Source organism: Lycium ferocissimum, chromosome 3 (genome assembly GCF_029784015.1).
Source record: "Lycium ferocissimum isolate CSIRO_LF1 chromosome 3, AGI_CSIRO_Lferr_CH_V1, whole genome shotgun sequence".
NCBI lineage: Eukaryota > Viridiplantae > Streptophyta > Magnoliopsida > Solanales > Solanaceae > Lycium > Lycium ferocissimum.
In genome coordinates this window covers 68,939,692-68,951,871 of record NC_081344.1, presented here as the reverse complement: position 1 = coordinate 68,951,871, position 12,180 = coordinate 68,939,692, and the positions used below count along the sequence as shown (strand labels likewise).

Here is a 12,180-nt window from a genome sequence, read left to right as displayed (position 1 = left end):
TTTGTTACTACAACGATTTTGTTTATAGAAATTTGAAAAAAATAAAAATGTATTTTAATTTACGAATTTTCACTTTTTCTAATTTCTCTAATTCACAGTTATTTACGATTTTACGATTTTGTTTATAGAAATTTGAAAAAAATAAAAATGTATTTTAATTTACGAATTTTCACTTTTTCTAATTTCTCTAATTCACAGTTATATACGATTTTACGATTTTGTTTATTGAAATTTGAACAGAAATGTGTTTGATTTTATTGTTTATTCACTATTTTGTTTATTGAAATTTGAACAAAAATGTGTTTGATTTTGTTGTTTAGCCGTTCAAGAGGTTTGTGGAGATAGGAAGAGTTGCACTCGTTAATTACGGGAAGGACTATGGAAAGCTCGTCGTCATCGTTGACGTTATTGACCAAAATAGGGTACTATTTTATTGCTTTTAGCTGAATATTTACATTTGAGATTTCTTTTTCAGTTTTGCTAGAGAATTAGTGTAGCATATGTTTGTGATTAAGCTCCCGTTTGACCATAGATTTTGAAGTTGTAACTTGAAAATTTGAGTTTTTGAAGTGGTGTTTGGACATACATTTTACCTGAGTTACTCGGACTCTTCAAAAGTGTTGCTGCACCCATGTTGGATCCTCCAAAAAGACACTACTTTTGCAACCCGACGACATTTTAGGAGAGCCCGAGTAATTGATTATTTGAATTTTTGTGAGTGGAAGTGAAATTTCTCCCAAAAAGGGGCCTGAGCCATTTTTTGGAACTTGAAAATATTTTGAAGATAAATTTTAAAAATCTGATCAACTTTCATGGCCAAACAGATATTTGAAGAAAAAATTTCAAAATCTGATCGAAAATCTATGGCCAAACGCTAGCTTAGAGTAACCTTAGACGGCGTTTTGTTTTTTAGTTTGCAGATTCAGGTTCTGAATTTTTGCCAAAAAAGTGTTTTTTGAGCTTTTTCAAGATTTTCAAATATTTCTTTTTTTGCAAACGGAGCTCAATCAAACACATTGTTCAGAAAACTTGAAAACTGAGTCTGCAAACTCAATCCTTGCAAAAACGCGAAAGCACATGCCACCTTAGTTTTAAAGGACACCTAATTCATCTTGAAAAGATAGATGTTATTCAGTATTGAAGATAAATTTGCTTGAATAGAGTGGAATGGATACATAGGATTCATATAGCTAATCTCAAACTAGTTTGGATTAGGCTTGGTAAATTGATTGATTGATTTCAGTGTGGATGCAACTTTTATGGTTTGGAGCTGCTGGTCACATATTTCTAGGAAAAATTGGGTTTTCATTTTATTTTTTTTAGCTTTCCAGCTGTTTATAAATGATGTGTAAATATGATTGATTGCAGTGGAATACATAGAGGATTCATATAGTGCATCCCCACTAGCTTGGGTTGAGATGTAGTTGATAACTTGATTGCTTGGTCTTAGCACAGATGCATTTTTATGGTCTGGAACTGCTATCACATTTTTTCAGAAAAAAGAAGAAGATAGTATTTCTTTTACTTTGTTAGTTTTTTTAAACGTAGGATCCATGCATGGCCTATGATGGAATATTATATATGCCTACATTGTCTGATCATATTAACTTGATTGAGCAAACTTGTCTGAGGCCTTGTATATGGATTTGAGAAAAGGAATTTGTGATTTTGAAATTAGCAGTTCCACATCATTTATTATTATTGAATATTTGTCTTTGTTACCAAAGCAGTTCTAGCGCATGCTGGTTCCATAAAGTTCTGTCAATTAAAAGTGAGCCTTATTATTGTAATTCTGTCCATTAAAAGTGAGTACTGTGTTCTTTTCGGATTGAGATGTTGATATTCTGTGCAGAACGAGTATTTACCTTTCAAATAAAGTATCTCAGAATGAGGAACATTTGCCTCTACACAGTTGTAGTACTCTCCATTGACCCGTCCAGTGATTTTATCGGTTTTTTGTTAATCTAAGAGTGAAATTTTGATATGTGGGGCACAGTTCTAAAGTGATCATGTCCAAAATGTCAAAATAACTTTGTTCAGTTTTCCTAAACTAGTCTTCTGGTGAATTTTATCATACCACCAAGGGCACATCTTATTTTCTTGAGGGACCACTCAAGAGAGTTTCGGCTTCTTTCTATTTCTTATATGTATTTCATGCTTACTCAATCTCACGGTTACTTGAATTTTTTAGTTTACTTGGAATTATGATTTTCTTATCTATTCTAACAATATTGCTATCTCTTTAAATTGATAGGCTCTTGTTGATGCTCCTGACATGGTGAGGAGCCAGATGAACTTCAAGAGGCTTTCACTCACAGATATCAAAATCGACATCAAAAGGATTCCAAAGAAGAAGACCCTGATTGCCGCGATGGATGCTGCCGGTAAGTGTGGCTGCATTTCTTCTAGATGATTTGGGGCGGATATTACTATAGCAGCTCTGTCTGTATCTTATACTATATGTAAGAAAAGTTTGTAAGCTTGACTAACTTTCATTTGCTTTATCTCCTCCCAGATGTGAAGGGCAAGTGGGAGTCCAGTTCCTGGGGAAGGAAGTTGATCGTGCAGAAGAGGAGGGCCTCACTTAACGACTTTGACAGGTTTAAGCTTATGTTGGCAAAGATCAAGGTATGATTGCGTTTGTATTCAAGTTTAACTGCATTCAATTCTCACTTCATTTAGTCTCTCACTAGTTAGTGGACCCCAATGTTACACTTTTGGCTCCACAAACTTTTGGTCCACCAATTTGTGAGACAAAAAGAAGCGTCACACAACTAATGTCAGTCGTATGAGGCACAAAATAAAGTTTTTTTATCCAAACAACTTTGCGTGGATTACTTGAAAGAGTTAAAAGAATGGGTTTTCGTTGATTGAAAAATGCAGATGCCACTTGTTAAGGTCCCAATTATTCTTACAAACTAGTTTGCGCCCAAATGTGTACTTGTGAAATAACCTTCACGAAACTGAACATAGCTGGCTTTACTTTTAATTGCATCATCTTTTTACCCTTGTGGTTGTGTATCAATCTGACTCATTTGTGTTGACATTGCAGAGGGCTGGTGTGGTGAGACAGGAGCTTGCAAAGCTTAAAAAGGAAGTAGCAGCTTAGGAACTTTCTAAGTAGTTGAGATTGATTTAAAGCAATTTTGGAAGTTGTAATTTTACCTTGAGGATTATATCTACCTACTCAAACAAGAAAAACCCTGTTTGATTTTTTCTTTTCCTTTTGCTTGTTTTAGACGTGGTGGGAAATTATTTTTCTGATCTATGATGTGTGAACTGTTTGTTTCCAAGAATGCTTGCTCGGTTATTTCATATGTTCTCGTTTTGATTATTACAGGCAATGAGTGTCAGTTAGCCCAGGAACGTGAAGAAGCATTTTACCGAGAGGTTGTCCATTTGTTATTGAAAAACAGAATGTGCTTTTAGAGAACTTTCAATTTCTGAAAACTTTTTATTAGATGAATTGATATAGGAATCTCTGAAACTTGGTTGTTTGGTTATTGATAAATTGAAGGTGTTCAACCGAAAAATCAAACGATACGAAAACAGCGTTAACTTAACTTTTCTATATGCAGTTCGTAACATGGCAATATCAGTACCTATGAAAGAATTTAATTTTGTGTTGTTGCAATGTGAAATCACGAGTACAAGATATGTATAACTTCTATCACTTAATCATAGATTAGTTTATAATTTTTAGAGTTAAATTGCTTAGTGTCAAGGTTAAGGTTGAACTGCATTGTTAATTTCTAGTAATGTCTTAGTTTTTTCTTTCACTTCTCCAATGAGGAAAAAGAACACTTTTTTTTACGGCTGAAAGTATAAATTTTATTCAACCAGTTGGAAATACTTACTACACCCGCTCTTTTGTACTCTAGAGTCAGGTCTAAGCAAAGATATTCTCTAAGAAAACATTAGCCTCACTAGTCCGATTCCACCTTCTAGGAAGGGTGAATTGACTTTACATATTCCTAACAAGGACTGTTAAATTTGTCAAGTATTGGTAACCATTTACAGTGTTTCTGTCCAACTATATGAATTAGTAGGATGATCTCTTTTACTCTATCCACCTTGCCTTTGCCTCCCTGTTGAAATCTCCTGTTGTTCCTTTCATTCCAGATGGTATAGACTACGGCTGCAAACCCACTCCCAGAATTGTCCAGAATTGGTTCCTGGTCTTTGTTTTCTGAGATATCCACAACACTTCAACATCTATCTGTCTGTTAACTCTTAACCAGGGAAGCATCTGTTGCCATATGATTAGAGTAGTGACACTCAAAGAACAAACGGTCATGTGTTTCTACTTGATCCTCCCCACATAGGATACAACTTGTAGGGACTTAGAATGCCCCATTTTAGCAGCCTGTCTACTGTCGATAACCTTCTTTGGATTGCCAGCCATATAATAAAGTGATGTCTAGGAAGAGCACCTTTTAACATTGCCAAAGACTTCCAAGGGACCTAGGCCAAACTGGTAATAATGCCATATATGCTTTCTTGATGCTAAATTTATTGCCAGTCACATATGCATTTATATTCTGGGTCCCTAATGAAAACCATTTCTTGATATCAAATATCTTCCTCACTAGCCAACTTGCTCGCTTTGGAATCTTCATTCGTTGAATATCCTAATTCTTTATGTATATGTTGCGTATCCACAGAGTGTCTTTCTTCTTAGTCAGAGTCCACAAAAGTTTACTGATAGCTGCTTTGTTCCAAGTCACCGAATCAATAATATTCAGACCACCTGAGGATTTAATTTGACATAACCTGTCCCAAACTACAAGAGCTTTGTTGCTGTTGTCATTGGTCCCATGCCATAAAATTTCCTGCAAACAACATCTCCTTGTAAACCTTTTTGGGCAATAGAAATACTTGTGCCCAATATGTTTGTATTTCAAACAACACACTATTGATCAGTTGTAATCTTCCTGAATATGAGCGGAATTTAGAAGACCAACATCTGATCCTTGTTATAATCTTTTCCACTAGCTGCATACATTGGTTGATTGTAAGCTTCCTAGATGATAAGGGCACACCTAGGTATTTGAAAGGTAGTGAGCCAAGTGTGAACTGAAGATCTGGGATCAGTTGCTCCCTGAATTCCCTTGAGACACCATCTATATATAAGGAACCCTTTCCATATTTTCTTGAAGTCCCGATACAGTAGATAAATGATTAAAAGCTTGCAGCATCAGATCTATAAACCATTCGTATGCTCTACAACACATTAGCAGGTCATCAGCAAAGCATATGTGAACTACCTCCAATTTAGAGCATCTTGAATGACAGTTAAAATTGGGGTTCAGTCTAAGTTGCTTCAATGATCTATTAAGATATTTCATCACCATGGAAAACCATTAACTATTAAGGAATAGCTAATTGTACTCACAAACTCCATAATCAAATTAATCATTTTGTAAGGAAATCCAAACTCTATTAATAGCATCCTTAGAAATCCCCACTTAACTGAATCATATGCCTTTCTTCTGTCTATTTTTATCATGCATCTAGGAGAGATGAATTTCTGCATATAACCTTTAAGTAGTTTATGTGCAAGAATGACATTATCCAATATATTCCTTCCTTCAATGAATGCTGACCGGGAGGGATCAACAAAGTAATCTACCACTGTCTAGCAGTTAGAAGCTTAGCTATTATTTTGTACATAGTGGACCATGTAATAGGTAGGAATTCTTTAACAAATGTTGGACTAGTGACTTTAGGGACCAATGTAACATTGGTCCTGTTGACTTCTTTTAGGAGCTTACTAGTGCTGAAGAATTGCACAACTGACCTCCTTCCCTATACCTGGCCAAAAGAAGAGTATCTTTCTCTTCCAGAATGAGCAGTGGGTTGAAATGATCCTCATTTGGATCTGCTTGCACCTGTTGAAGTGTATCCCTCAGGGTCTGAATAGATTCTATACATGGGGTACCCCTTAATCTCTTGTGCCCATACAGACTGTATTTTAGCTTGGTATTCTGGTTGGGTCATCAAGACTGTATTTAAGTGGGGGTTTAACTTTAGTTCTGGTGGTTAGGGTGTTGATAAGGACTGGGGTATGATTAGACCATTCAGGCGGCATATAAAGTGTCTCAATATTGTTGTAATCTCAGAACCAGTATTGGTTACCAAACACCCAATCGATGTGGCTGTAGAACGTCTCTTCAGCTCCTATCTTGTTACTCCAAGAATATTGATTACCCCTTTTTGTAAGTTGCCCAACCCCAATGTCGTCAATACATGATTGAGAATTAATTGTCTCCTAGAATGAACTGTGCTCCAGTGATTCTGTAATCTACATTGAGGATGCTGTTAAAGTCTCCTAGAGTTAACCATGGCCCCTGAACATGCCCATGAATCAGTCTCAACTCTTGCCATAAAGGTTTTCTATCCTCCTGTATGCAGCCCATAGATAAAAGTAATATAAAGGTTGAAGTCAGAAAGTTGGTCCCTTATCTGGCAATGTACATGTTGTGCAGGAAAAAGAACACTTCTACCAGTCATTATTCTCTAACCATCATCTAAGTGGAAAGAAGTGTTGGAAATTTTACGGAAAATAATTCATCACGAACACTTGTAGGGACTTCTCTTCATCACGAACACTTGTAATGACTTCTCTTCAACACAAACACTTGTACGAACTTCTTCTAAGCTTGAGGAAAATACTTGATCACGAACAATTGTAGAGAATTCTTCGTAGCTTGAGGCATGCCAATGGCACTGTCCTTAAGGATATTTCACCCGATATGGGTGTATCCCCCAGGATTCAACAAGCTCTTCTAGTACAAAACCAGGAGCCAGAATCTAACAAAGATTTCTCAAAGTAGAAAACCCAGCACACTATAATTTATAAGGAAAAATATGGTTTTTATATATCACCTCTGCCAATGAAAATAGCTTAAGTATATATAGGTTCAAACAATTAACTAATGTCAGGCTAATATATTAGCCAAATAACGTATACAGTAACTGGCATCACAAATGATGATTTCATCATTAACAACATATAAAGAGCTATTTAATGTAGTAAATGTTCTGCTATAACGTTGCTCACTTTGATTACAAGTTAAAGACCATTCAATTTGGTCTTAGAGACATAACGTTAATATTTAAAATAATGACTCATTAATATATACTAAAATAATGAATTAAAAACTTCTTTTTGAGATATTTAATTCAATATTTTCACAACAATCCCCCACTATCTCAAAAAGAATAAAAAGGAATAGAATGAAATTAAGTCGTTTTTGGTTTTCATATGAGTACAATGCGTCGAATCGGTGTCTCGAGACTATAACCCGACCTAGATAAAATAAGATTAAACTTACGTAACAATTGGTGAAGTATAACACACTTCTATGAACCAAAATTCTTTTATAAGCCCATTGTCTTATTCTATCACATCATACTCGCACAATCTTTGTCGTTATCGCGGTTTTGCGCTAAGAGGCCATGCGCGTGTCGGTATTCATGAGTGCTCTAGAAATCCGTCACAATTTCATAGGAGCGGCACCACTCCACACTCATATAAGTCCACCCATCAAGTGTATTCTGTGCAGCAATACACCACCTATAAAAGGATATGGTAATGGATTAAGAGTTTATAACTCAACCTCACTTTTGCCTTGCGTATTTGCACTATATTCACACACCATAGGAAGAGACATAATTTAATAGTGCACTTTTGATCAACTAATGACTTGTTATTACCCATATGAACCTAATTCATGGGATCTCCAATCACATAGGTCAAGTTACCATCATTGTTGATCTTCTCAATGACAAAAGTCCCATTCCCCTGATGTTTCTTTTAGTCTTGTGAATCGGCCAAATTCACCTCGACCTCACACAATTATCACATCTCACAATGTATTTGTTTTATCACTTTATGTCTCAAACGGATACGTTTTATTGCTATTGAAAAATTTATTTTCTCACACAGCTAACATTGCTTGGCTACCACAATATATAGACACGTTAGTTTCATCTCAACTTCAATACTCACTAAGAAGTATCTTAGTCTCATTACCAGCCAACCACAAACTCATATTTCATTATGGTCTACTTGGCTTATTTTCATATTGATTATTACACCCCCACAAAGAGTAAACACATACTCACTAGTGGATTTTGAGATCCACTCAGCATCATTGTATCCTCTCTAGTACATCAAATATTAATTCACTGTAACACTTATCCCTCAATTGGTTCTTTTCAAAACCATGTACTGAGAAAAGAAATAACACCATACTTTTTTTTTTCAAAAACATTTTGAATAACAAGACCAACTGAAATATTATCACTTTTAAAACATTCTCTCAAAACAACTCTCGGTAAGATATCATGACCCCCATAATTTCAAAAAATTTCAAAGTAAGGACTTTCATGACTCATAACCCCGTAACCCCCACATTTTCAAAGTGTTTAAGATAGGGGAACAATAGTTTCATAACCTCATAAGTAGTATTACTAATTCTCATAAAACATTTCATCTTATAAATAACAAGCTAATAATATAACTCACCCAAATAGCTATACTCACAATATGTCATCATCAATAAATATTTTTAAGAAAAACAATATGAGAAAAATAAGTATCGATATTAAAAGTATTTTTTAAAAATAGTAAGCACATATAAATCATAATTCCAATACTTATTGTCCACAATTTGGAAACAACCTCATCATCTTCAAATAGAGTATTCACTCCAATGATAACACCAATATTTTTCAAAAATAGTTTTAAGAAGAGATTTTTTTTATTTATTTATTTATTTATTATTCTAAGACCTTGAATAGTTCTTGAATCACCAACACAAGTAAATCATTTTTCTTCTTCTTCAACTTGAGTGTAGAACTCAAAATTAACTTTACTTGCACAAATATGATTAGTAGTATCAAAGTCATCTAACACCCAATATCTTACATTAGCCACAAGATTCGCTCGAGAAATGACCACAATAAATATATCATCCGCTTAACCAAAATTATTTTTAATTAGCGGGATTATCATTCTCCGAATCTTCTCTACATTGATGAACATGATGACATAGTTCGTCACACACAAAATAATAATTATTTCCGTGAAAACCTTCTTTAACCAAAGTAAAATTTCCACATAAATATCTCACATTTGTAGGAAAAGAAATTTGTCATAATTCAACATTTCTTCATCCAAATCATCAAGCAAGATAATTTTAAAGCCTAACTTAAATTTACCAAATCTCTTCAATGTGCAAAGAACACAACTTATACAAACACAGATCTCAAAGATAGGTCTACAAATTCTTGCACCATAATTAATTATAAAGATAAACATCAATTTCAAGCCAACTTTTCAAAAAATTATCACAACATATAGATGCATATTATTATACATATCTTTGCACTCATCTTACCACCTCAAATATAAATCATCCACAAATATACAAATGACTTGGACATTATTTAGGAGCTACCTAAAATAATATAACAACAACACAAATTCATCACAAACCCAAAACCAATTCATTGTATTCAGCATTTTGTTGACCCAAATGACTAAGACAAAAAAAAACATGATTAATTTCAGAGGCTACATTATCCAATATAAAAATGTTCACCACAAAATGTCAAACTTGTAGAACATCATGATAAACCCACTTATAATTTTTACACTAGAAATCTGCCCCACAACTCAATATTAAATCTTAGAGAAGATAATCACTAAAACTACTATCCAAGTACAACTTAAAAGTCTCAAATAAAAGTATAAATTAATCATATCAAAATCATTACTACTTTACTTTTAGATCATATATTTTCCGTTATACTATAATTCAGAAACATACCTGTAACTTAGACAGATTGTACTAAGTTATTTTCTTTTAATTTTCCGTAAGAACATAGCATGAAATATCCTTAAGATTGTTGGAAATTTTACGGAAAATAATTCATCACGAACACTTGTAGGGACTTCTCTTCATCACGAACACTTGTAATGACTTCTCTTCAACACAAACACTTGTACGAACTTCTTCTAAGCTTGAGGAAAATACTTGATCACGAACAATTCAGAGAATTCTTCGTATTTCGAGGCATGCCAATGGCACCTTGTCCTTAAGGATATTTCACCATGCATGGGTGTATCCCCAGATTCAACAAGCTCTTCTAGTACAAAACCGGGAGCCATAATCTAACAAAGATTTCTCAAAGTAGAAAACCCAAAGACACTATAATTTATAAGGAAAATATGGTTTTTATATATCACCTCTCGCCAATGAAAATAGCTTAAGTATATATAGGTTCAAACAATTAACTAATGTCAGGCTAATATATTAGCCAAATAACGTATACGAAAATGGCATCACAAATGATGATTTCATCATTAACAACATATAAAGAGCTATTTAATGTAGTAAATGTTCGCTATAACGTTGCTCACTTTGATTACAAGTTAAAGACCATTCAATTTGGTCTTAGAGACATAACGTTAATATTTAAAATAATGACTCATTAATATATACTAAAATAATGAATTAAAAACTTCTTTTTGAGATATTTAATTCAATATTTTCACAACAAGAAGTGCAACCTTGAACTTTGTGACTACATAAAGGTTAAGATTCAACGACGTCTTAACTATTTATGATGTTTCAATTTATTATTTCATTTCTCTGCAGAAAAGAATTTCTACTATTGTCCTCTTGAGTCGTTTGGTTCTGAGACTAAGATATGTATGTGTTTAGTAATGCAGGGATAGTAATGTAAGTACGGAGTACATGAATAAGTAATGCATGTATTAATAATATAATGATTATTTCTTGTTTAATGATTGATATATTGCATATTAGTACATAATACTACTCCCTCCGTTCCAATTTATGTGATATAGAGAGTGTTTGAATTGACTTTTTGAAAGTAGCTTATAAGCTAAAAGCCATAAGTCGGTAATACCCAACTTTTGGCTTATTTTTGTACTTTTCTTGCCTAAAAAGCACTATTTATTTTTGCCAAACACTACAAAATTTAGAAAAGAGCTTAAAAGCAAATAAGCACTTAAAATAAGTCAATCCAAACACCCTCATAGTTTGACTGGACACGGAGCTTAACAAAGAAAGGAAGACTTTTGAAACTTCTGGTCTAAAACAAGTCATAAATATTTGTGTGGCTTTAAAAGGGGAAGTTTTAAGTTAAATTATTTCTAAATAGAGAAATGTATCATTCTTTTTGGGACCGCTTAAAAAAGAAGTATCACATAAATTGGAGTAGAGGGAGCATATATTGAAGTGTTCATTTATTCTTTAAATAAAATTTAAAATACATGTTCTTACTGTTATGAGAGTTAATTTTATCATTTGAAAATATTAATCCATGTTTTGCTCCTACCTATTTTATTTCACATTCTACCTCACATAAAATAATACTTTAATTTCGTATAACTTATACAGCTATTATTTACGAGGACTTAAGCTGATTTTTATATGAAAATAAAATTTTCATAAACCTTAACTAAACATAATACAAATCAATACTGAATTTTATGTGAAGATTAAAATCTCCTCTAACCCAAACCAAACGGCCCTTAAGTGGGGAAACAGTGTACCTTTGAACTTTGTGGCTACTAATGTACTCCCTCCTTTTCAAAATAATTGAGGATTTAGTCTCTAAAAATTAACCCCAAATAATTGAAGTTTAGGTCTATCAAAGTACTTTATTCGTTCTTCAAATTTATTCTTGACACATTCTTAATTTAATAAACAAAATTAATGCTACTTCCTCCATTTCATAATAAGTGACTTTTTAAGCTTTTCATTTTGTTTCAAAATAAGTTGTGATTTAGGATTTCAAGAAGAAATTGATCTTCTTCTTCTTCTTCTTCCAAAATGACCCGTTATTTATATAATCAAGAATCATTAAGCTTTTCTTTTTTTAGGCATTTAATTAGGGGTAAGTTAATAAAAACACTCATAATTTTCTAGGAGTGAACACTTTATTAAAGGGTGTGCATAAGCCTAAAAAGCCACTTATTATGGAATGGAGGGATTAGTTTTAAAGCCCCTCTTAATTAAGGGTCGTTTAACAATATAACTCTTAAGGGTTTGGTACGTAGATAAAATTATCCCAGCATTATAATTCTAGGACTAATTTATCCCATCTCTTGGGATTAATGGGATAAGATGGATATCCCAT

At 33.4% G+C, this 12,180-nt stretch overlaps 1 protein-coding gene and 1 non-coding gene across 2 annotated transcripts; both read left to right on the top strand.

Annotated features, from left to right (window-relative positions):
* The first annotated feature begins 265 nt into the window (after positions 1–265).
* LOC132050553 (large ribosomal subunit protein eL14y-like) lies at positions 266–3,296 on the top strand. The gene is made up of 4 exons (XM_059441845.1): positions 266–422; positions 2,255–2,384; positions 2,516–2,628; positions 3,053–3,296. Exons 2-4 carry the CDS (start codon positions 2,276–2,278, stop codon positions 3,107–3,109), a joined length of 279 nt encoding a protein of 92 aa, XP_059297828.1. The 5' UTR covers positions 266–422; positions 2,255–2,275; the 3' UTR covers positions 3,110–3,296.
* On the top strand, positions 1,557–1,637 carry LOC132051324 (small nucleolar RNA SNORD34). The gene has a single exon (XR_009413693.1). It is a non-coding gene; the product is annotated as a small nucleolar RNA SNORD34 (small nucleolar RNA).
* Positions 3,297–12,180: the final 8,884 nt, after the last annotated feature.

Bases quoted from the DNA above. Each gene is read 5' to 3' on its own strand.
- LOC132050553 (XM_059441845.1), top strand. From the start codon at position 2,276: ATGGTGAGGAGCCAGATGAACTTCAAGAGGCTTTCACTCACAGATATC. The intron at 2,385-2,515 runs GTAAGTGTGGCT...ATCTCCTCCCAG, and splicing joins TGCCGCGATGGATGCTGCCG to ATGTGAAGGGCAAGTGGGAG. The intron at 2,629-3,052 runs GTATGATTGCGT...TTGACATTGCAG, and splicing joins TTATGTTGGCAAAGATCAAG to AGGGCTGGTGTGGTGAGACA.